Below are 27,061 nucleotides of genomic sequence, written 5' to 3'. Positions count from 1 at the left end.
CTAAACTGTTATTTCAGATGGCCCTGGATTGACCATTGGTTCTTAACCAAACTACTGGTTGATGTGAACTAGTTTGTCTCTGATAAATTGTTTAGTACATGACTTTAACCAGAAAATGATCAGAATCCACATGACAGAGTAAACATGTGACCTGCAAGGACCATTGCAAGCACACAGTGCAAACCCGAGACGGTTTACGTACTTCAGAAATATTAGCAGGTACTTCTTAAAGGAAAAACAAAAGAAATACACTTTCTGTAATAGTGAAGATTTATGTAAAGATACATGATTATGTAATGAGCATAAAACAATCATAACATAAGCATGGCACAACTCTTCTGAATTGCAAAGGTTTACACCTGATGAACTTCAGTGTATTTAAAGTACTCTTTACAAGCTTCAGGACAGGAGTGATAGTCCCAAACTCACAGAAACACTGATGTTGCAGAGAAACACGAAGGACAGTGGAAAACATATACATAAATACATAAATCACATAATTCAAACTAAAAATGATCTTGCAAACATAATACTCAACGCCTGTGGGAATGGCACCTGATGCAAGCTACGAAGCAAAAACACATACATAAAATGACTACAAGAAATGAAACCGAGACTTGGCAATGATGAACATCTTATAAAAGCTGAACATTCTGGGAAAAAATGGTTACAGACAAAAATACAATGAAATGCAAAAAGTGCTCCCATACACTAATGATAAACAAAGCCTGGGTTTGAGTTCCTTCTGTGTGAAGTCTCTGGAGAAGTAACTGAAAGTTTGAAAACCTGTGCTGATGTTAATGTCATCTTTCTGATTTTCTTTTCCACTCATTGGAGCTTATACCTGCTTCTAGAAGACACAGTTTTCTACAATTTACTAAGACCAAAGCAAAATTATATGATATTGTCTTGTCCAGAATGAATGAACAGACAACGTGTTTCAGCATTCCAAAGGACTCAGTTGAAGGAATATATTTGGCTGTTAACTTCTCCAGGGAGCCAGAACAAGCCCCAACTCCATGGAGCATTTCATAATTTGGGCATTTTTCCTACTTCATGTCATTATGTTCCCTTTTCAGATTTGTAGGACAGTCCAAAATCCAGGAGGGATTTGTGTATCAGAAAGCAAAAAAGGAGCTTGCTTTGGTTACTAAGTACTAGTTGCGCTAAGGCTAACCACTGCCTAATCCCTTCAAAGCTTTGAATTCACAAAGTTGGTCCTCCAGGTTCACAGTAGCTTGGATTGAGCAGACAAGGTAGACACAGTACGTGTAGTGCTTCACCCACACCTTTAACTTGACCATTAGATATCATGAGAACAACCTAAAGCACAGCCTCCTAAGAAGTTTTCATGATCATAGAATCAACAAGGCTGGAAAAGATCTCCAAGATCATCCAGCCCACCCATCCACCTATTACCACTACTTCCACTAAATCATGTCCTTCAGTACAACAATTAAATGCTTCTTGAACGCCTCCAGGGACAGTGACTCCACCACCTCCCTGGGCAGCCCATTCCAGCAACTTTCAGAGAAGAAATTTTTCCTAACGTCCAATCTGAATCTCCACTGGAACAACTTGAGGCTGATGACTTTAGCTGTAAAACTGTTTATGCAAACAGAACCCATGGAGAAGAACAATAAATATAAATTCTGAGTAAGTGTCAGGGATAAAAGCCAGTCTGACAAAATTTTGTCCAGGGCACACTGTGAAAGTTTTTGTTATTCCTCTGTAACTATTTTTATTTCTTCAAAGCGAGGTCATTAAATGACACTTGATTGTACAACATAAAACCAACACAGCAAAGAAAGTTCCACCATCTATGTCATCTTCACTTGGAAGGAAATTATGCCAGAAGGCAAATGAGAGAACCAGAGTAGATGCTGAGTAATGCTTTATTTCCATTTTCTTTCAATTGCTGCCAAAACCTCAGTGGTTACTGTGCAAAAGAAAGGCTGAGGCACAAATGTGACTATAAGGAGCACTGCAGTGTTTTTTAGATGTGTTTCAAGTTGAAGCTCTAAAGGCCACGCTCCTTCCTGAATGAAGAGAGGACAGAAAGGTTAAGAAAAGTCATCTTCCGTTCTTCATACAGGTTAGCCACTCCAGGAAACAAATGTCAGCATCTCTAGTGCTGCCACTAATTAGCATAGCATTGTTTTAACACAGGGCAGATATACAAAAGACTAATTCCTTGAGAACTCAAGGCAGAAAGAATAGCTGCAGAAGGCAGGCAACATTAGATATTCATGCTACACAAATAAAGAAATCAAATGCTACGGTAAAAGCCAAGAATTTCTTTTTTTCTTTGTAAACAAGGAAAAAAGGATTCGGAAAGAAAACCTGTGTTAATAAATCCTAAAGAAGGCGAAGCAATATTCCTGATCTGGTAGAAAAGGATCTGGAGAGGAACTGAGGAACTACCCAAAATGTGGCATATTCCCCTGCCCCAGGATCTGCAGAAGCATCAGGGTTATTGCACAGATGCTTTATGAATGCTGGCTGGCACATGTTAATGTCTTTGAACACATGCTGGTACACTTTATAAACACGAGATTGTTTTGTGATCTAACGAGCAATGCACAAATTACCTTACTCCCTGAGTTTATTCATCAAGACACTGTGTGTGCTATCAGTAAATACCTTGGCAGTCAAGTAACAGTAGTAAATGTGAATGGTGATTAGTTTCTTTTGACTTTGAAATTAAATCCTGTCTTTTAGTGTTTTTTTTTAGTGTGTGTGTGTACGTTTCTAAGAGATTCTACAAGATTCAGTACACAAGGTAGTAAGGCAGTTTCTGTGTAGTGTTTTTCCCCAACCTTTTAAAAGGAAGCATCAGAAATCAGTATTCTCCTATGGATGCAAAAGAGCAAGGAAGAAAGTCTCTTGAGAAGCCCTTTGTAAACATCAGTCAGACCATTCAGTTTACCATTCTTCATCTCGCCTTCAGTTTACTTCAGTCTTAAGGTACTCATGTAGCTTAATTTAATTTATGCCACTTAAACAGACTACTTAATTATATCGGCACTTGGCAGCGCTGTTCTAGTTAAAGGTCTGTTTGAAACATCACATCTATGAATTAATTTCTGGAAGGTTTAAAGACCACAGTATAATTCCCAGGAGGCTTAAATTTAGAATCTGAGTTGTATTTGCCTAAGGTGTACAGTTAAGATGACCACTTTCTTCATACATTCATCTGAAGGCAGGGAGTTACTTTAATAAGAAATATAATCTCCACTGATTTGTCACTTAGAAGACTAAACATAATGTATTCAGTTGATGCCACAACTGGAAAATAACTTGCACAAGCACGTAGACGACTTACGTCAACTTCTCATCAGCAATCCATATTTACTGAAGTGTATTAATTTACAGTTCAGGCTGCTGAGACAGAGCAACTCTTCCTTCCCCCTTCCAGGCTTGGGAACTGAGCCCTGCCACTGACCCTTATCCTTCCTTAAGGGAAGTGACCCTGTGGGTACAGAGCCATCCTAGCAGCAAGGAGAAAGGAAGAACATGAGGGTCACTGGGAAGGTTCTTGCAGCCCTCCTACGCTGGCACACAGTAGCAAATCTCAGCAGGGCCAGAGATTTTCATTATTTTGTCTTCACTTCTGGAGGGGACCAGGGCTGGTGCCAAAACTACGTTTTTTGCATGGTGTTGGTCAGTCCTGACTTGAGTATGGGAACAATGAAAAGCAAAAATAGATGTCCCTGCTGCAGGGCAAGCAAGATGTAGCCTGGCACAAGGATACTCCCTTCCCAGCCGTGTTCCCACATGCAGTCAAGGCACCAGAGCAGCACAATCCTAATGCCTGAAAGTGCAGAAAAGGAGCAAAAGAAAAGCACATGATAGAAACAAATCGGCGTAGGAGTTTGGGAACTGCATGCCTGCTACTTGCTGATGGAAGACTACTCCTAAGGTTCTGGTGGCATGGATCAGACTGCCTGAGCTCTGCAGTCTGCTGGCATCAATGCTTTGCATACCATTTACTTTTCTTTCTTATCTTCTGTTCTTTAAGGAACGATGGTGACTAGTCATAGTCCAGAAAAATTTATTGTTGTGATTTAAGATTTCACCTTTTAACATTGAGGCTACATTTCAGAAACTGCATCAAATCAGGCTTTCTTTTAGTGGGATTTATTCCTTTTTTTTTTCTTGTGATGCACCTTTTAATTTTCTTTTCAAACAAATAGAGAGAAGTTGAGGGAAATTCACCACAAAGCAGTATTGGTTAAGTAAACTACAATTCAGTCCGTGATGTTGAAACCGTTCCAGACAATTTCACTGTGCCAGATCAGACCATATCCTAACCACAGACAGCTATGGTTGAGAAGAAAAAAAGCTCACATCAGCTTACAACATTCTTTATTCCCTAAGGGGAAAATTTGACAAGCTATACAAACATGTTACTATTAACCAGTTTAATTTTTTGAAAGCGTATTCTGTTGGTTGCTAGTTTTTTTTAAACTCTTTTTACCCTGTGTGCCTTCATTTAGCCAGCATCTACCAGACATTAATCTGTCCATCTGCTTATTCACCACCTACAGCCCAGCCAGCCAGGGTTGTGGCTGTGAAGACAGACAGAGCTTCACTGAAAACAATGAAAATGCATTAGTATATAATAGTGCCTATTGACATTTGTCCACTTGTCCAAACAGCTTTGCCAGGCAGCACGCTTCAAATCCCACACACAATGTTTAGTTCAGTTTTGTTTTTGTTTTTTTTTTTAAAGCTTCTCTGCCACCCAACACCCCCCTACAAAAAGAAAGAAAGAAAAAGATGTTAAATTTCTGGTGAAAATAAAAAAAAAGCATTGCCATCTGAAAGGAGACAAAAGAGGGAATGAAAGCAGTCGAATAAATGCATACAAAAGATCCAGTGAATTCAAGGCCTGGTCATTTAGATGTGAGAACGCTAGTTTCGCCATACTATGGAAAAGCACAGACACTTGAATGCTTGAGCAAAAGACCTTGCTCCCTTTTAAATTTCATTTGAAATTCAAGTTGCATCTGAAATATTTTAATAAATTAATGTACTTGCAATTAATCAACACAAAAGAAGTGAGCATTTATTATACAATACATTTCGCAAATTATCTCAATTGTCCATCACACAGTAGGAGGCTGCATTAGCACTTTATGCCCCATCATTTCATAGTCCAGACAGCTCTGGCAGTTATTTATCACACAAAACTGAAATATACATCTTTTTCAACAATAAGCAAATATCACAAGCTGGGATACTTTTGGCTGTGCTGCATTTTGCATCATATAAAAGAACTAGTTTGTCATTAACCTATGGACATTAGGAAAAGGTTCTTCACCAGAGCGTGGTGGGGATGGAACAAGCAGAGACACAGAGCCCTGTGGTCAAACCTACTCGCAATAAAGATGATTTTGAGCTATCAAACGCTGAGTTTTCAGTCTCATGTATAATGTAGCATATAGTGACAACAACAAAGAACCTTACATGATCAAATCTGCCTTTGACATCTTGTGGTTAGAAATCTGCAATTGCCAGGGAAAGCGCAAGTTAAAAAGAGCACTGATAACTACTAATCTGAAAAAGCTCTGGAGGTTGATGAAGATGGAAGTCCTTCCCCCATTCCCTTAGAGAGTGTAAGAATATCTGGTAGGAAACAGGAGAGAGTCTAGGACAAACATCAGAGTGGGAAAACGCCAAATAATCTTACATGTTTAAACTAGGACAATGAGCTCTTTTTAATTAAAATAGTTGTTCTGAATTATTTCAAGCACAATTGATGCAGCCTTTCCTCACCATCCACACCACAAGACTTCATTTACCACTGTGGACTCTGTACACACAGTAGGATTTTCCTGTGCCACTGCAGCTGCAAAGCCATAATGACAGATAGCTCTCAGCTCCTGGACCAGCAGAGGACTTGCAAATATGCAAACACCAGCAGCACACTGTGGAGTAATAGCCAGATTCATGTACTATTTTCAGCTGTCCACTTCTCAATCCAGCAGCGAGGCAACCCAGGCAGAAACAGTTCTCAACCAGCTCTCCAGCTTTCAAAAATCCCTATTCTGTGTTTCAGAACATGCCCATCTAACATACCAATCTATCAGTCTCACAGACAGACTTAATCAGTTTCATTCTTTCACTCTTCAGGTGATTAATCTTTTACATTTTTGTGAAGTCAGTGTATGGTCACAAAAGCATGTTATAATGGTGCCCTAAAATTCCAGATTTCTGTAACAAATAGCCCTTTGTAGAAATAACCAAAACTGTCTCTACACCAAGGCATATCTGAACCATTAGGATTTTCACAGAGGTATGGACAAGACAAAACAGTGCTTTTTTAAGCAAAAGATAGCTAAAAACATCCCCGTATTTTTTAATGCACGTACAAATCAGAGCCCTAAGAAAAGCTCCCATATTAGTAGCTCCAAAAGGACTTAGCTATGGGCGCTAATTCTTATGATTTTATTTTTATTGCATTCAGGAAAACTGAGCTTCACACACTATACAAGTACAAATCACACTGTGCCCTGTAAACAAATATGCACCTGTTACTTGTTCCTTTCTTATACCTATCTGCAGCAACCTACAAGCTCTCGTTATTTTGGTCAAAAAATAAAACACTCCAATTTTAACAAAAGCAATGTTGAAGAAGAGTATATCACATATAGCAGCAGAAGTCATCAGCAATGCCTGAAGTTGGCTGCCAACGCACTTGTTCCATACCTTTCATACAGCCCCTAAGAATCACAGAATCATTAGAGTTGGAAGGAACCCTAAAAGGTTACATAGTCCAACTCCCTGGCAATGAACAGGGACATCTGCAGCTAGATCAGGTTGCTGAGAGCCTGGTACAGCCTGACCTTGAATGCCTCCAAGGATGAGGCATTCACCACAGTACTCCAGGTGAGGACTCACCAGCACAGAGTAGAGAGGCACGATCACCTCCCCCAACCTGCTGGCCACTCTTCTTTTGATGCAGCCCAGGATACGGTTGGCTTTCTGGGCTGCAAGGGCACAGTGCTGGCTCATGTAAAGCCTGCCACCCACCAGTTCCCACAGGTCTTTTTCAGCAAGGCTATGCTCCATCCTCACGTCCCCTAGCTTGTAGTGGGGGTCACCTTGACCCAATTGCAAGACCTTGCACTTGGATTTGTCGAATCACATGAGGTTCTCCTGGGCCCATTGCTCAAGTCTGTCTAGGTTTCTCTGGATGGTGCCCTGTCCTTCGGGCACCATCTTGTAGTGTCTTCCACAAACTGAGGGTGCACTTGACCCCACTGTCAATGTCACTGATGAACATGTTAAACAGCATTGGTCTCAGTACTGACCCCAAAGGGACTCCACTCATCACCGATCTCCATCCAGATGTGGAGCCACTGACCACAGCTCTCTGGGTACAATCTCACAACCACCTCCTCGCCCATTGAACAGTCCACCCATCAAATCCATAGCTTTCCAATTTTAGAGAAGGATGTTAGAAGGGACTGCATTAAAGGCCTTAAAGAAATCCAGGTAGATTACATCAGTAGCTTTTCCCTTGCCCACGGTTGCCATTACACCATCATAAAAAGCAACAAGGTTGGTCAGGCAGGACCTGCCCTTGGTGAAGTGATGCTGGTTATCCCATATCACCTCCCGCTCTTTCATGTGCCTTAGCATAGCTTCCAGGATGTTCCCGGGCACTGACGTGAGGCTAACAGGTCGGTAGTTCTCTGCATCATCCTTTCTACCCTTCTTAAAAACAGGTGTGACAGTGCCTTTCTCCAGTCAACAGGGACTTCACCTGACCACCATGACTTTTCAAATATTATTGAGAGTGTCGTGGCAACTACATCACCCAATTCCTTGAGGGTTCTGGGATGCATGTCATCAGGACCCATAAAATTATGGATGTTCAGACTCTTTATGTGGTCACAAACCTCATCTTCACTTACAGCAGGAGGGGCACTGCTCCCCCAGTTCCCACCTTCCAAACCATCCTCTCAAGGGCTGTGTGTAAAGCATTTGCTAGTGAAGTCTGAGGCAAAGAATTCACTGAGTATCTCAGCTTTCTCCTTGTCTGCTGTTACTAGCCTGCCTGTATTGCTCCTAGGGAGGGTATGCCATCCTGGACTTTCATTTTTTGGATGATGTACCTATAGAAGCCTTTACTATTCTTCTTAGCACCTCTTGCCAAGTCCAGTTCCAGTTCGGCCTTGGCCTTCCTGACTCCATTCCTACAGAGCCTAACAGCATCACTATACTTCTCTTAGGTTACCTGTCCCTGCTTTCATGGCCTGTGCATTTTTGTCTTGCTCTCCAGTTTGACCAGCAGGTCCCAGTTCAGCCATGCTGGTTTTCTGCCTTCCTTTCCTGACTTCCTACACCTGGGGATGGAGAGCTCTTGTGCATTCAGGAAAGCTTCCCTAAAGATCTTCCAGCTCTGCTCCACTCTCTTGTCCTTGAGGAGAGATTCCCATTGGATTTCATTGACTAACTCCCTGAAGAGCTGGAAGTTGGCTTTCCTAAAGCTAAGCTTCCTCATTGTACTCTTTGTCTGTCCGATATCCCTCAAGAGTGTGAATTCTACCATTGCATGGTCACTACAGCCAGGCAGCCTCCAATCCTGCTGTCATCAATCAGTTAACTTGAGTTGGTGAACAACCGGTCCAGCACTGCATCCCCCCGGTCAGGCTGCCTATTATCTGGCTGAGGAAGTTGTTCTTGATACATTCCAGGAGCGTCTTGGATCACCTATAACTTGCTGTGCTACTTTTCCAGCAGATGTCAGAGTGGTTGAAGTCCTCCAACAGGACAAGAGCCTGCGATCATGATGCCTCCTGTAGCTGGAGAAGGAAGGTTTCGTCAACAGGACCCGCTCAATCAGGCAGCCTTTAGTAGACACCACCACCAAGGCTCCCTTTGCTGCCTTGGTCTCTCTCACCCATAGTCTTTTGACTTGCTCATGGCCATTCCTCAGGGACAGCTTTTCACACTGTTCCTTCCGTGAGGTAATGCCTCCTCCTCTCCTTCCTCATCTGCTTCTTTTGAACAGTCATCAATAGACATTCCAGTTTAGGGAATTATCCCAACAGGTTTCAGCGATGGCAACTACATCATGATGTTTCCATGACAGTTTACATCTCCTCCTGGTTGTTTCCCAAGCTGCGTGCACTCGTGTAGAAACACTTCAGCTGGGCAGTTGGTCTTCTCCCCTTTTTGGAAGGAAACTCCTTAATTCCTTTGAAGTATTTAGCTTTAGTCTCCCTTTTGCCTCCATCTTCATAATATGCACCAGGTTGAGGGCCCCCACTGGCACCTTGTTCCTTTAACTTAGCTCTGTCATCCCACATCTTGTCTTGGGCTGACTCGCTATCACCCCCTTCCCCTTTCAAACCTAGTTTAAAGCCCTATCAATGAGCCCAGACAGCTCCTGAGCCAGAATTCTTTCCCTCCCATTCAGGTGGACTCCATCAGATGCCATCAGGCCATGTGCTAAATTAACTGTTCCATGGTTAAAAAAGCCCAAATTCCTGTGGTGGCACCAGCCTCTCAGCCATGTATTTATCAGATGGATCCTCCTGGTCCTCTCAGTATCCTTCCCTGGCACTGAAGGAATAGAGGGGAACACCACCTGTACTCCTGCTCCGTCCACTACTATACTATAAATATTGCTAAGAACCTTAAGCCTATAGCTCAGCTTTCCTGAGGTATCCAAAGAAAACAGCAGAACAGAACCAAGACATAAAAGTAAAGCTGACTGCTGAAGAGACAACAGTAAATATAGCAAAAAGAAACACCAGTGAATAAAAGACGTAATAGCATCAACCTTGGTGAGACCAGAAGAAAAGACAGCCATTCAGACTTTGCATGGTTACTATTTAGTTACTACTCTTTTGAGCATGTTCAATTTTTACCACAAATAACGATAGTATCAAAACCAGGAGTGAGGAAAGAACAAAAATGAACTTTCAGGCTCCTTTTCTCCTGTTCCTTATCTTCTGATTTGTCCGTGGAATTAATAATTCCTTTCATTTTGAGTTTTTCTTAATCATTTCCCCATGCACTGTAGATCTACCCTTCTCACAAAATGTATTTTTTTCCCAATCACACTATGCGTCCATTTTTAACAGAACACAGTTAAACACAGGCAAAAAAAAAGTTAGTTCCCCAGTTCATGAGCACTTTTAACACACATCTGAACTCAGTGAAATGAAATCCACGTAATAGTAAATTGAAGATTTTTTTTTAAAACTTGAACAGTTTTGTTTCAATAAAAACATGAAAAAAAAGCCTCCAGTAAACACTAGTATGAGAATATTTAAGTCACTATATAAGACTAGAAGTCTCTATATAGAGAAACATACCTCCTCAACATCGTTGTCCAACACCGTGATTTGTAATGGAGAAGTCAGATTCCGGCTATCTGAGATGGTTGTTCCCACTGGGGAGGATTCAAGGATAAAGCCCTCATATGTAGATTTTGTGAAGTAAGGCTTCTGATTGTTCTCATCAAGGACTTCAATATGCAAATTGGCAAAGGCGGGAAGAGGATGGCCGTTGTCTTGTTCAGCCTAGAAAATAACAAAAAACTCACTTGTCAAAGGGTCTCACAGACAGCCAAGTAAAGTTATGAACAGTTACTAATCAGTGCTGGCTTGGTTTTATGAATTACCATCCAGTTGCACATCACATACATCACCCTATTATGAAATTTTGCATCAGGAAATAAAAAAGAAACGCCAGTGACAGATTACGTAGGCTGTAAGAGCAAGAATAGTTTCAGTTACAAGAACCCCAAAATAAAACTCAGAAGCTATACAATACACACACAGAATCTTTCCTTATAGTATCAAGAATTTGGGAAAATCTAGCAAGGAAGAAAGAAAATCGGAAACCGTCGACTGCACAACATAACTTCCACCTACAACATCAGCAAGAGAGTTAAACCAGAAGATGACGACAGTAGCTGTGGACATAGAGTACTTGCTATGGATTCCTGGGTATGACACTTTTTCCCCCCCTCATTCACCTGTTTTTTTAATGGTAAGTGGAATTTTAATTTTATCTTTGTCTATTTTAAATGTCAAGCAGGATTGTTCCTTTCTGTTACTACTTGTCACCTTCCAACAGCCATGCCTCCCCTCCCAAGTGTTACTCACCGATAGTTTCACCTGATCTATTCTTATTTTCAAACCTCCTAAATACAAAAGCACTGATTTCTCCTTCCAGCATGCTAATCCACTATGGATGTACAGTTTTGCTTTTTTTTAGTGACTACCTATGATCAATTAAAGTAAACAAGCATGAAAGGCAGAAGACAGGTAATTTGTTCTTCAATTTATAAAAGGCAAACCAATTTTAATTACAGTGCGGCTCAGGACTCTGCAAAAAGACAACAGTGGAGTACTGTCAGTCTCACACTCCTATGGCTTTATTTCCAACATCCATAGGTACACAGAGCCCGAGACTGCAACAGTAGTGCTGTACCTTTCTGCAGATGTGGGAAGTCTGTGGTTTAATAAAATTCTGAGGAATGAAATATTTCTGGAGAGACAGAACAATACCTAATCCATTATTAACTATACTTCTTGTTTGCAGAGATTTTATCTTCACTCTGGTATTTTGCCCATTTCAAAACAGGTATTTCCTTATTTCTTAAGGATTTGAAGAAACAAGTCCAACATCTTACAAGCGTCCTTCTGGAAACCTGCAATTTTTTATTTCAGCAACAATTTACTTTTTCTTTCTTCTTCAGACAGTTCTGTTTCTTTTATTTTCTTTGCTCTAACAAATGTTAATTCAATACAGAGCTTCACTTTGTTTACAGAAAATAGTTGAAATAGTATGAATAGTAGAGAAAAAATACACTGTTGAGGATGAGCACTGCCATTTGAAAAAAAAGCGTCAATATAAAAATTCTTGTTTTGCTCAGTAATTCATAAGAAACACATTCAGAAGACTCAGTTCTTAGGAAGAATGTATTTTCCTCTTGACAGAGAAATGGGTAACAATGAGACTGGCAGAGATTTAAAGCAACCACCAACCACTCTGCTTGTACATGGCTATTTTCTTCCTGCCAAGGTGAGGTCTGGCAAGTGGGTCATGCATGCTTCGGTTGTGGCAACAGCTGTCTTCCTTAAATGTCTAAGTGAGCATCCCATCCTAGATTAAGAGGAAATAATGCATCTATGCAGGATGATTACTACATCATCATCACAGCATTTAGCGTTCATCAGGAGTAAGAGGCACTGCTCTGAATTAAGTATGGTCAAATAATGGTCAAATACAAAGAAACACGCGGGCTCCTAAAATTTTCAACCCTAGACTCAAATCGCAACAAAAAGGATTCCTTCCCCAGCACTCACTCCAACTGCAAAGCACTTAAACTTTGCAGGTGCTTTCCTTTTTGTTTACCAGATAGCATATGCTGTTCATAGCCATTAACCCTGGCCTCCTCAGTTGAGAACTGAGGAGGCACAAGCCTTCAGAAAGGGTTGTGCGAGTGCTTCAGTGTTGGAGAACTTTCCAGCTGCTCCAATAAAAACAAGTGCTGAATTGCTAGTCAACTCTCAGTGTACTTTCCTTGATTCTTTCTTAGTTGGTCTTCAATAATTCTGCAAACTACTAAACTATTGCTTTTCTAATCCAATATACCTCCTTGTGGAACCCTAATTAAGATTCATTTCCAGTTGGTTTTACAGACCAGTGATATCACTTGACACTGGAGCTGCTCTGAACAATAGAGAGAATAAAACATAAACACCAAAGAGAAAAACCATCTACATTCTGATCCTTACAGTACATAATTACACATTAAAATATCAGCCCTCATATTCGTAAGAGTAGAAAGTCAAATACAAACTTTCACTCTGAAAAAATTTAGCTTAATTCTGCAAGTGAAAACAAATGGATGGTTTCCTTCTAGGGCCTCTTCCAGAGAGGCTCTGCTTTAAGTCACTAAAAAATATGAATAGCCAACTTTTTCCTTTCGGGACTTTACATACAGTGATAGTCCAACAAAGAAAATGAAAAACTAAAAAGGTAGACAGGAAACTGCTAGTTAAAATATTCACTTTCAAACAAAATTTTAAGAAATCATTTTCTTTAATAGCCACTTTCTTCCCTTTCCTTTGATATAAAAAACATTCCAAAAAAAAATATGGAAACTTGACTTGTTTTCATATGTTACATAAACATATTCCCAGAAGCAACACTTGGCTAGGAAAAGACCATGCACCTTTGATATATACTCTACATAACTCTTCAAAAATGAAAAAAACCAACTGTAAATTAAACATTTCCACAGCATTTCCTGCCTTCTTGTAGTTTATCAAGAAAAATTAAACACACAAAAAAGAATTTATATACAGCACAATTTGTTTAAGACATTCAGTGCTGGTGGTGAAAGCAGTTTTTCTCATTAAAAAACCCTTGCCCAGCTTGCTGGTCATAGATAGAGCATCTTTCTTCCTAACAGTTTCTCTGGAGCACCAAGAAGAGACTATTTAAATCTCATTCACAAAGAAAACCACTGATATTCAAGACAAAACATTCTGATTCAAGGTTATTTATTTTGTATTGCTATTACTAACTCCAGTAATAAACCTTTCCTATCCTTCTGTCTCTTCAGCCAGGCCACACATCAGATAGTCCAAGTAGAGGTGACCACTAAGACAATGTCAGAAGAGCTCTTATTCTCCAAAAGAACACGCTTTGCTGACAAAACAACTCACCCTTTAAACCAGCCAAAGGTTGATACTATGTGAACAAATGGGTTCACTTTTCTGCAACGAAGATGCTTTGGACTGAAGATATACAATTATAAGGAGGCGTAATAGAGAAAAAAAGAACAAACATACAATGAAGCCTCGTCCATACCAAACCACACTGAAATGTCAGATTTTCTGACTGTGAAAGTCTTATCTGTAAGAAGACAGCAGGTACCTTCATGTTACCATTGAGATACACAGAATTAGACTCTGGCAACTTCTGCTTTGGATAGAGGAACAAAAAAAAAAAAAAAAAAAAAAAGGGGAAAGATGCAAAAAGTGCTAAAGAATTCTCAAATAAAATTGTGTAGCTACATTTGTTAAGTACTACATATTTATTACATATCATGTATGTTTTATACTGAAACAGCATCAACTTCACTTATTTAAAGCATTGGATAAAGCAATTCGCAGAAAGAAAGAGGAAGTGAAAGCAGTGCGATAGACTCCCTGAATCTACTGGAACACCAAAATCATTCCTTCCATCAGACATTCAAACCCTACCTACAAGGACAGTGGTAGCATGGAGGCAATGAAGTGCTGCCTTACCTGTTCAGTCCCAGGCTCTGCCCATTTGCTCAGCACCCAAGAAGGTTCATGGGGGCATATACCAAATCCAGATCAGGATTCTTTAAATGGGAATTCTTTTGCCCTTTGCCAGATTGGACTGCCATAATCCTGGAGACAGCAAATACCTGACATCGAGTACCGGCCCTACAACTCTTAGGACCAATCTGTTCTCTAAAAACAACTTTTTCATGGGCTGTTTGAAGAAAAGCTTTGCTATAATTAGGGCCACCAGTCTTTCCTTTTTTTTTTTTTTCCACAACACTTTTCTACATACCATTCTACCTCCCCAAGTCATTTTCTTTTTACTACCACAATCTTCTTAAATTCCCTGAACAATTAAATATTTTTATACAACAAAACATTTAGATAGGGTGTTTTCCTTATGCTTTTCCAGCCTAAGCCTGTTATATCTGCACCAACCAGGTTAGCTTCTGGATATTGTTCCTTTTAAACTGTTGATCAAATCATTCCATTTTTTTTTTTCCTGTAGGACATGGCATGGGAAATGCATGAATAATTTAAAATGAGGTACTTGGACTCATTTTTGCTGCCATCCATGAAATATCCACAAGCACATTAAAAATTCCTTTGGTGGATAAATACAGCTTTGAATTTTTATCCTCTATCAGGTTTTTAAAAAACATGCAAAATTCATGGTTTACTTGGAAATAACTGCAATAACATTATATCTGTTATTTTTTCTGATTCAGCAGTAATGACACCTGTTAATACCAACATCCAACTTTTTAGGTTACAACTGAGATCAAACTTGAAAAATATCTGCACCCTCATGCATGCAATTCTATGCCAAAAATTGCCACTGAATCCATTATATTTAAATGGGCATGTAAGGCAAACAAAAAAACCCGAGAAGGATATTTGAAGAGGATATCTAAAAATTGAACTTGGGCTTTTTGGAAAGATAAAAAAAAGAAAGGTTCTTTTGCTATTAGAAATCAATACTGGTTTTAGATTTGATGCATCCATTTAGGCACACTGAAAATGAGCTACAATGCACTTTACCATTAAACAACACCAACCTGACCAGTAGGCTTAGAGACGCTAACAGAGACCAACAAGAAGGGCACTGCCTGGCTGACACCCATCTGTGCACACTGTCAGCTGGATCAGCTTTTCGGTCCAGGTAAAAGCATCTCAGTGAGAACCACAAACACATAATAATGGCAAAAATCTGTTGCCATTATTGCTTTTAAGCCATGCTCTCATCTCCTTTTCCAAAATTAATGAAAATTCTCTGAGTACCTAGTGGGTACTCCCTAGCATTTCACACGCCTCTGGAAAACACGTGAGAGCCCATTGGAAAAGGTGTAGTATTGGAGAAACACGGGCAGGCCATTTTCTGTTTAACACAAGAACAAGGAAAGAGCCCAGGAACTTCAGGCATTCAAACTTAAACTTGACTTCCAGTTGTGAAGAAGATGGAAACGTTATAAAGCATTTAAGCCAATATAACTGAAAAAGAGCAGTCAGTACAGGTTCAGAGAAGGAAGGTCAGGTCTGAAAAGCTTAATTTGTATTTTTAAAGTGCATGATTGAATTAGGAAATAAAGGTGAACCTTGGAACGTAATTTATCTAGATTTAGGGTAAGGACTGTACAATCACACACTGGATTAACGTACAAGGTCAGGAAGTACAGCATATGGAGCAAGCTACTGAAATGGATTAAAAATTGGCTTAAGGACAAGCAGCACCAAGTATCTTTAGAACACAGAAGAAATTCGACTTTCCTGTCAGTGAAGCTTGTCATGTGGCAGTGAAATGATATTGGCACATAATGTGTCTAGACAGCATGCTTAAAAAAAATCCCCAAACATCCACTTTTATTTCATCTGTCAAGGGTAAGAGACCTCAATGCCAGACTATGGTGCTTCAAGTGAACAGTAATACTTCCAGCTCACCATCTTTCCTCAGAATAAAACTTTCTTCTTCCCTTAATTTAAAGAAAATGCCAACTATGAAGTCATTATGCTAAGTTGCAAGTGCTGTTTCAAATTCCCTCCATCCATCAACAATCAAAGAAAAACCTGTTTATTGCAGAGAGGAAGCGCAGCTATTTCTGCAAATGAAACACATTACAGAGTTTACCATTTATGGATTTAAATATTTCTGTTGCTCTGTGCATAATGACATAATTTGTGGTCAATCTTAACTCACAGTCACTAGTCTTGTTTAATGTGTGTCTGTGATTTAATGCTCTAAATACAAACAAAGACACTCACAATGCTGAGATACTGTTAAACATAGGAAAAGAAGTCTATCTTCAGTATGCATGTGCTAACTTTGGGGAAAGACTGGCTTCTCAATTACGATATTAGTGTCTTGGGAAGACTTTAAGAAGCATTTTCCTGCCCCTTAGTTATTATTTACAAAAACTAACCCCGCACACCGCTTTTCATTTCCACAGCAACTCTTGTCACTGTATTACATACAAGACATAGAAAGGCCACCTTGAAGAGAACGGAAATTTCCAGACTACTTGGACTTGGTACGCTTCTGTTACAGTGATAAGTCACCAGAAGTAATTGAATACTGAGTTCACGTAAGGGATGAACTTTTGAAAAGCCAATTTAAAACGCGGTTATTGTACTTATTACCTACAGGAGATGCACAGCAGTTCAGCCAAACTAATGATTCTGTAGATTTCATCATTGTCAGAAGTGGACTGCCCAACTCTTTAAAGAAAAAACCTTTCTTCCATTCTTTTTCCTAATGTGTTGCTGCAAGTACAAAAACACTCTCATTTGTTCAGCTCATGATCTATTTTGAGGCAGAGCAATCACCCTGTTTCCCATTATAGCTGATACATCTCTAATGTTGTGTGAGAATGGCAGAAGAGAGTATCTTCAGCTGCATTCAAAAGAGACAAAAACAAAGCAGTTCCAGAACAAGAGCAACACATTTTTTGGAAGATCTTACTTGTCATTTGGGCTATATTTTACTTTCCACTTTGCACTCAAGAGGAACTTGAGAGCAAACAGCCAAAGTCACCGATATTCAGGAAGATAAACTTTTTAACATACAGGTTACTTTCTACACTCTTCAATAGCAGATACGATTAAGGTTTTTGCTGTTTTGGGGTTTTTAAAATTGTTGTCTGTTACAGCACTCACATGGAGTTCAGACTGCTAACTCTTCATAATCAAATGTATGATTTAGCTACCATGTATCATCACACTGATTAAACCAACAAGGGCTTTATTCTTCCTGCCAAAATTCCTATTTGCCACCACTGTACGATTTAGAACAAAGAATAAGCATACAATCTATTACATTAGATAAATTTCATTCTGTTTTCAACTTGCAACCTGCTTGTTTCATTTGACAACTTCTCACTCTTTCATCCCTGAAATGAACTACCGATTCCTCTTCACTCTCAGAATTACAACACTGCATTTCATGTGTTTCTGTTGTCTTCCTTCCTCCGCTGATTTGAAACTGCTTTAGTTCTGTCCTGCCCTTTCCATGACAGAGACCAGAGCTGCACACTGTGATCAAGATACACGTACAGCTTGGACCTATAGAGTACTTCAGTGATTCTCCTTTGTTCTGTTCTCCATTTTTCCTAATTAATCTCTAATACCCCATTTGTATTTTCTTGACAGCCACAGATCGCTGAGCCAACCTTCACTCTCAGTTATCAGTTACAGCACCAATATCTCATTCCCAAGTCAGGCAAGATTCCATCACTTTGTGCATAAGGCTAGGATAGATCTTTTCTGACTTGTTTCACCCTATTTTTAGCTATGCAGAATTTTATCAGCCATTTTAATCATCCACTTATTTGTTCTCACACAAAGTCCACAGAGGTATCTCAATAAGCTGAAGAAACAGCAAAACATGCCTCCACCTCCACTGCCAGCCCTTCACTGAGGTCTGGGAAAGGGGTGGATCCTGGCTCCACCCCTTCCAGTCAACTCAGGCGCATTACTTGCACCTGAGTTCCCCTGGGTTGGTCCTGCCTTCCCACCAGGTACTCAATCACTGGTTCAGGCCATGACTTAGCATTAGCATTTCCACTACACTCTCCTAGTGGAAGAAGCATCCTCTAAGCATCCCTTCTTTCAACTCTATTCTGAAAGTAAGTCTTCATTTAATGAGTACATCAAACAAAACATGGCATACAGGCACCTCCTGCTTTCAGTGCACATGTCCACTGCTTAGTCCTGAGATCACTGCTGAATGTCCAGCCCTTCTCATACAATGCACTGGCCTGCAACAGCCTCCTCACATAACTAAGATGGAATTTGGTCTGGCTGATAGCAGGGCTCAGTTTCTACATGCATACCTCAAGCAAGTACAACTTCCTTATTTAAACCTCCTGCCCTCAGTCACAGCCTATATAAATGCCACCGCCAACCAGGGAGGAAAGAAAGAAAGCCTTCTAAAAATTGGAAATCACACTCCATTCAGAGATTCAAGCCTGGTGAGCACACAGAGGAAATATAGCTGTTGCAAAGTTCAACATCACTTCTTGCAGAATAGGACCCCAAACCAATTTCCTTGTAATGCTGGAATTTCTAAGTCTATTCAGTCCTGACATCCTGCACTGACCTTCTGCTACTGCTGAAACAACAAGGAAACACAATCTCACTACAGAATTGTTTCTACGGCATTATCTGCCATAAGGTTAATGACAGTCTGACTGAAATGCCGTCTAGGGAAAACGGATTTTTGAGGCAGGTATGTAAGATTTGGAAAACATTCAGTAGGGATATTCTTCAAGATAATCTGCACAGATGCCTCACAGTGTTGAAGAGTACTTCTGCTACCGACTGTATTGTGAAGGCACAAAAAAAAAACACATGCGACTACAATATAAAGCAATTCCTTTCTGTAAGAGCCTGTTTCCTAAGAGCTATAAAACGCTCACATCCAAGGAAAATCCTTGTTAAAAAGTTAGGCTACAAATGTTATTTGAGGCTGGGAACTTATTCACCACTTCCCTTTTTAAGAAATTCTAATTAGAGATTTTATTTACATGAATGCTTCCCAGTGACACGAACACTATCAAATATGTGACGACGGTTTGAGAACTAGCTGTACAGATCACAGGAAAGCCTACTCTCAAGCTACATTATCACTGTAATTCCTGCAGTACCCAGGTGTCCAGATGAGATTAACAAAACATCCCTCTGTCTTTCCATCTCATGTGATAATACTCAAATTACTTCTAATCATTTATACAAGTATCTGCAGGGTCACTAAACAAGGAAAATAAATTTTTGCAAGATAAATAAAATTTGTAACCTGATTTTGAATCTGACTTGCATGCATTTACTTTACATTGCAGAAAATCTGGGGCACTGATTTTTCTTGGTAAATACCACAGACAAGATAATAATAATATCAAGATAAAACAATACATTTAATAGGTATGCTTATACATCATCAGCCTCTAAATACTTCCACCTTCTTTTTGTATGGCAATTCATGCAGGTTTTATACTGATCCTGAATGAATAAAAATTCTTGATTGTTACTTATTGGTCATCAACCCACTGCAACACTGATGCTCTGGGGAAGCAGAGCCAGTGCTCCTACATCATCCAGTTATAAATTATTTTGGTTTGAGTTTCCTTCATTCTTAACACATTTTAATTAACAGACAGTCCCATACAGCTCTCCAGAGACTGTTTGAGTACTCTCAGAAGGAAAGATAGGAAGGGGAAAGATTCTGCTGATGAACTTCAGAATTTAATTGGTAAGCAATTTTTTTTTTAAGTCCAGCGAATCTGACAAAATTAAATAGCCACTTAAATCATAAGCTCCAGAAGTCATATTCTTAAATGTTCATTGTTTGCAATTTGTGCTATTTTCTCATAGAATTTTACTTCAATTAATCCCTCTCAATGCTTTTATTTTGTTGCAAGAGAGATGGTCATCTGATATACAGCGCTATCACGAAGTATAAAAACACAACTCAACAGGTCCATGCCTCTCCTGTACTGAGGACTCCACAGCTGGATGCAGTACTCCAGGTGAGGCCTCACGGTGCAGAGTAGAGGGGCAGGATCACCTCCTTCACACCGCTGGCTGTGCTGGTTTGGATGCAGCCCAGGATATGGTTGCCACAAGCTCAGTACAAGGCCTTGCACTTGGATTTGTTGAACCACATGAGGTTCTCCTGGGCTCACTGCTCAGCCTGTCTAGGTCTCTCTAGATGACATCCCATCCCTTGGGTGTGCTGACCACACTACACAGCTTGGTGTCATCCACAAACTTGCTCAGAGTGCACTCGATCGCACTGTTGATATCACTGATGAAGATATTAAAGAGCACCAGCCCCAGTACTGACCCATGAGGGATAACACTTGCCACTGATCTCCATCCGGACATTACGCCATCGACCACATTTCTCTGCGTACGATCTTACAACTAGTTCCTTGTCCAGCGAACAAGTCGCTGGTCATATCCAAATCCCTTCAATGCAGTGAGAAGGATGTTGTGGGGTACTGTGTCAAAGGCCTTACTGAAGTTCAGATAGATGACATCAGTGCCTCTTTCCTTATCCACTGATGCAGTTAGGCCATGGTACAAGGCTGACTTTTTCCTCTCTAAGTAGTCATGATATTTTTAATGAATTGGCAAAAACTCGTTATGCTGTTCTAACAAATCTTGTAATCTCACCACTTATCTTCAGCCTGCTCTGAAAGCCATACAAGTCCCCTAGGAACTAAATGACTGTTCACCGTGAATACATGTGTCAAAATATGGCTTCTCACAGGTGGGGCAAATTCCTCTGTAGTGTAGCATTTCTTAGTATTTCATTGACTGTGTAAGCACACCTAGTCTTCAGCCACCCACTCACTTTGCAAGTTGATTTTAATGCTCCGCCAGGTTAGATTTTGTCTGATTGATAAATAACTGATGTTCTAATAGGAAAGGAACAAAGTGCATCAGTATGGTTACTTTTCCTGTTTGTTTCCTGATGTAAACACACATCAAAATCAACAACATAAATTAACACTCACTCCACCTTTTTCAAGCCAGAGACAACAAGCATGTAGTTTCATCTCTACAGTGCAATGTTATGCTCTTTCCAGAAAGATGAGTATTATTTCAAAGCAGCTGCATCCCCTTCTAAAAGCAAATGTGAGGTTAAAAGCAGAGGTGAGGTTAACTATACTTTGGAATAAGCTGATTACATATCTTCCTGTTACAATTTTTTGTTCTCCAGGAGAAAGAGCAGCTGTAATGAGAGTGCTAAGGAAATGTACTTTTAAATGGTTTATTATTTCACTGAGAATCTCAGCAGATGCTTAAAGCAAGGCTGCATTCACAGGCTTACACATTTTGAGGTAAGGAGGTCTCACACAGTATGTTTTTTGTTGCAGTATTAGCAGCTATGGAAAGCCCTTTTCAGGTTCAACACTCTAAATCCACCTGTTTCTTGTGACAGCCTTACAGTTGCCGTATGGAAATGCAAATGGGAAACACAAAGATTGCATATTTAGAAAAAGTCCCCATAGCTTCGCAAGGAATAGAAGCAACAGGAATTTCCCTACGATAGCCAGGAAGTTTTCTATCTTATTATAAAACACCTTCTGGAGATAGCTAGAAGGCTGAAAACCAGCTTTCCTTATTAAGAAGTTTAGCTTTTTCACTTGTCTTCCTATTCGAGACTTAAACATTTATCAGCTACGCAGTTTTCATGTTAGAAAAAAAACAAAACAGCACAGCAATTTCCTGTCCATCTTGCTTCACACATTCTATAACCATGCATTGACTTAACTGCCTTTTTCTTTTTGCTTTTTTCCCTCACTATTTTGGAAGCAAAAAAACCTGATCTCCTGATATCAGAGGGAATATTTTATGCATTACATTTACCAAGTCATGCAAAACCAGTGTATTCTGTGTTTAAAGAGAAGCATAACACATGTGTATTTACTGAGACTTCTACACCTGTGTTTTCTCATCTGTCCAAGTGACAGCAGAACTCTACAGCAGAAAGTAAGCGCAAAAATGAATTACAGAAGATTCAAGCTGCAAATTATTTCACTCTAAACATATGCAAAGCTTTGTGCCTGGATGCACAAATGCAATACTCAAGAATTAAAAAGTTGTTCAAAATGCCTCTACGTTGCACTATTGCTTCTCTTCTGCCACTCTATAATCACACATGTTCCTCCAAATATACAGGAAGTACATTAATTAACAGTACGTTAAGGAATTTATTACCATCTTCCCAGAAAAACTGCTGCCCTGAGATGAACAGAGTCCACAAACCTCAGTGCCTACTCTTTCGTGCTTAATAAATGCTCAGAGACAAGGAAAGACACAATTCCTACAAGATGCAAATGTACCACACTGCAGTTAGGAAAGTCCACTTTTCCTTCTACATAAAATACAACGAAAAAGCAGTGGCTCGCTTGAGTATTTGAAAAACAGCAAAACCTACATAATTTTCTGTGTCATTAGACAACAGCTTTAAAGACTATCCAATACTGTCTTCAAGAGAACTAAACGCAATTCTGCTCTGTTGTCATTAGAAGACATCTTCACTGAATTGCTTTTTAGAGTCCCTGCAGAGGATGTTGTATCTTTGCTCTAAGAGAAGTTTTCTGCATTTAACAAGTGTAGCAATTTAATATTATCACCCTGATTCTTTTTCTCTTACTTGTCAGATCAGCAAAGAAAGCACCTAATACTGAAATTATTCTACACTTGCAGAACTGAATCAGTAACCAGATGAAGATTTGCTCTGAGATGTTTTATAGGGACACACTCTTCACAACAGCTATGTGCTTTCATCGTATGGCTCAGTTAAGAGCTGCACTGTCACTGAGTCAGACTGTAAAAATAAGGACAGTGGTATTTACAAAGGAGAGAGGAGCCCACCTTCCGACATCCATGGCAGGATTTGATAAGACCAACCCTACTGCCATGGTTTTTGCCTCTTATCAGCAATAGAAGCTGAATTAGATCAGTGCTGGGCATTTTTAAGAAGCTTTTTTTTTATTCAACAGCAGAGCTCTGGAGTAAAGTTCAGTGATTTAAGTCATCCTTAAACCAAAACAAACAACACCACACAAAGTTGCTGTAGGGAGTGGAGGTGATTCCATGTTCAGTACACAGACAATTATCTGTACCTATGAGATTCCCCAGTATGGGATGTGAACTGGAGAACACACGAAATATAAAACTAATGCATTCTAAAGACAAATGATTTAATAAAGAGCCAACATACAAGTAGTACTTAATTTGTTCATATGGTATCAACATGAAATTAAATGCAACAACTCTAATGTGATTCATTCCCTTTTCAAAAATGCTTCACAGCCTTCTTCCCTATGATGGTGTCCATTGATTAAAAAATTGTATAAAAAATATCCAAGAAGAAAAGGCAGGACCCTATTCCACTTCCTCCTTTTTGTCACTAGACAGTTTTCAAAAGCATATGAACTAAGAATGTAGTCAAAATTACCTTAATAACCAAGTCAAACTTCTGGTGCAAATCCCTGTTTATTGGCTTCAGGAGCGTGAGTACAGCTGTTGTGAGGTTCATATGGAAATACTGTGAATAATCCTCAGGAGCACCTGCAAAAAAAAAAAAAAAAAAAAAAAAAAAGAAAGCTGAGATATTAATAAGTCTGAATGATATAGTTAAACAGTATATTTTACTCATTAGCCACCAAAGGAACAAAATCCAATTCTGTTATTATAAGGGTAAAACATTGCATATTTTGTACACATAGCTTTACAGTCCTAAGAGCATTATATCTTTAATAATATCACCATTTCTTTACTCCCTGTAATTGTAAAGGTTCTTGTCAACTGGGAATGCCTAAGCAGTTAATAACAGCAGGACCCCAAATACATCCTCAGTTGGTGACAATTCAGCTTCTCAGGTTCCAGGAGATACATACACATGCAATTAGCTAAGAGGACATACAGAGAAATGAGTCTGCACTGCTAATCATCTTCCACTTCCATCCACCACACTCCTGAAACCCACCCTGCTAAACATGACAGAAGGATGTTACCACTAAGCCCAAGGCAGCCGTGCTGCTGTTTGAGGACAGATGAGACCTCATCTGTGTGTAAGAGGTACCATTCATTGTCAGCAAATGGTGCCCTGCTGGTTCAGTTTCCACATACTCTCCATGCCAGCTAAAACAGAAGCAGTCAGAGCCTGAATAACTCCTGGACCCCTGGAGATCCAGCAAGGGCTGTGCCAAGGCTGGGGCTGCCTGTGACCCAGCTCCAAACTGCACAGATACCTTCTCAGCACACCGTGCCAAAGCCAAATGGCTGCCAAACATATGGAAGGACATAAGAACCAAGCTGTGGTGATTTTAGCCACACATCTCTCAAAGAAAGCACAGCAAAAGTTAGCAGTGGTGCAGTATTAATTGCCAGAGGTGGATGAAGCCATAAAAATATCAGACACTGTTAAGCAACGGTCTCTTGCCTACCTGACAGTAAAGTCTATAGCACATTTTTCCTGAAAGACTAAGGTCTGTTCTGTCCTTGCTTGTCTATCAGCAAACTTCATCCACTTACTGTAGTCGTGTGCCATGTCCCATTTCATTTGGGTTTAACGGACCCACTTTCCCCTCAGCTGACCTGACTCCCAGCTGGGAAGGTGCGAGAGGATCTCAACAGAGTAGGGCTCCAAAAGCCACCGTGTAGTAAAGATGCCTCAGTAAGTCCCCTGAGCTCATGGGTCACTGTATCTTAAAGCAGCCCCAAGAACAAGAGAAATATTGTCACAAGATACCCCCAGCACTGTATAACAGGCTATAAGGTTCAACATTTCTTTTGATAAATTATGCAATTATTGTTCACTTTTGAAGCAGAACGACTAGAAACTGCTTTTAGAAAGACTGTAGCTTCCCCAGGAGACAGATTACTGCCCAAACTCATGTGCAATAATTTAATTTTCACATCATATGATATCCATATGCTATATCATGTGTGAGTATACACATCATAGAATCATATATAGAGAGACATCACAGAATCCTATACACATATCTCATAGAATCATATATATATACACACAGGCACACACACCCCACAAATATTCTGTGAATTTTGTGTATATATCAATACCAGAAATCTGGAGAGTAGTAGCAGGAACAACAACAACAACAAATAATTTTTCTTTAACACCACCAACATAAGTTCAGGGTTTCTAGGTCCAGGTCCTTTCTTTTTTTTTTTTCCTCACTCCTTTCAATTTCAACTCCTAATTAACAATTCTGATTTTTTAAGGACATGGGACAGATAAATTACTGTAATCCCAGGAGGCTGCACATCATGTGGGTTGATGCTGAAGCTATGGAAAATAAAAAAAACCGAAGGAGTAGATCCAAAAAAGCACTAAGAAATAAGAAAATAAGGTTCTTAGAAAGACAACCAATTAACAGCAGAGGATGGAGATAGCTTTAAGAAGCACTCAGTGATCTACATTGTAGAAGGTGAAGCTAATATTGTATAAGGATAACAGGAAATAATCCAGGGAAAAAAAAAAAAACACTTAAAGGAGGAAAAGACACCAAGGATGATGATCAGAAAATAACAGATTCAAGCATAACACAGCTGGAATGTCTAAATCCTAACCAACAATGCCTGCTCAGGTGCTGCCTACCACAGTAAGACCCCAGAGACCAGAAAGCCTGAAGTTTTGAGAGAAAGTTTTCCAGGAGCTGCTTCTGCACACACGCAAGAATATGTGCACCCTGACAAAGCAGAGCAAACCTTAGCCTGTGCTGTTGCCTGATCTGCTTCCAGGAAGATGGAACTGCCTACTACAGCTGTAACTGCGATGATGATGCAGGACAGGGGAATAGCCACCTTGTGAAGAGCTCTCTTAGGTTTGATGTTTTTGGAGCTGGACAAAGGCTTCACTGCGTAGTTGCTGCCTGCCAGGCAAATGCAGAGAGAAATCCCTGAGAGTGCTGTATCTTTCAGCTCTTGATATTTGAAAATATCAAGTACAACACTTAATTGCCTGAAACTGGCAGAAGAAATCACAGAGATAGATCCACGGTGAAAACTAGGAGCTCATGATTTCAAGGAAAGTTGGTATTTCCTAAGGAATAGATCAGAGGAAAGAAAAACTTAAAAATATTGAACGCATGACAGCCAGAGATCTTTATGAGCACTTAAGGACAAAGTTAGTAGGCCACATCATGTGGAAGCGAGTTCTTGCTGCAGGGATGCAGAGCTTTGTTAACAGAAAGGCTTCTTGACAGTACATACTTAAGGTACTGAGAAAGATGCGCAGACTTCATATATAACATGTAGTGCCTAAAGAACATGCCTAGACTTGACTTGGTTGGGTGTACAGTAGAAGAAAGCAAGCAGGGGAAAAGAACCACCAAATTAGAACATAGAAGAATCAAATAGAATTCCAAATCGTTCTCATATTCAGTAAGTAGCTTATTTTCTTATTCTGTATGCACAGCTCAGACCTTTAAGTGTTTATATATATATATATATATATAAAAGAAGAACTGCATTTAGATCTAAAGCAAGGGAAAATCCACGTAACGAGAAATATCTGCAAAGCCCATTTCTCGTGAAACTACTTAAAATTTTCTGCAGCAAAGTCTACAATATAAATAGCACTATATAATTACGAAGATGAAGATGGGCTTAAAATCTAAAAAGAAATCCTTTTGAAGACCATGGCTCAAAAAGGGGGAAAAAAAAGGTGAGAGTGATAGGACTTCCAATGAATGAGCAAAAGAAAAAAAGAAAGAAATTGCTACAATGCATCT

At 39.7% G+C, this 27,061-nt stretch overlaps 1 protein-coding gene across 24 annotated transcripts in view; it reads right to left on the bottom strand.

Annotated features, from left to right (window-relative positions):
• Positions 1-27,061, bottom strand: part of PCDH15 (protocadherin related 15) — a 736,955-nt gene that overhangs the window by 181,526 nt on the left and 528,368 nt on the right. For all 24 annotated transcript variants that reach the window (XM_021381881.1, XM_021381890.1, XM_021381879.1 and 21 more), the window contains 2 exons: positions 23,758-23,870; positions 10,338-10,544 (listed from right to left, as the gene is read on the bottom strand). In XM_021381881.1, coding sequence (XP_021237556.1) covers positions 10,338-10,544; positions 23,758-23,870 — 320 coding nt within the window. The remainder of the gene's footprint in view (positions 1-10,337; positions 10,545-23,757; positions 23,871-27,061) is intronic.

The sequence above is a fragment of the Numida meleagris genome, unplaced genomic scaffold, assembly GCF_002078875.1.
Source record: "Numida meleagris isolate 19003 breed g44 Domestic line unplaced genomic scaffold, NumMel1.0 unplaced_Scaffold119, whole genome shotgun sequence".
NCBI lineage: Eukaryota > Metazoa > Chordata > Aves > Galliformes > Numididae > Numida > Numida meleagris.
This window is presented reverse-complemented; position numbering and strand designations above follow the sequence as displayed.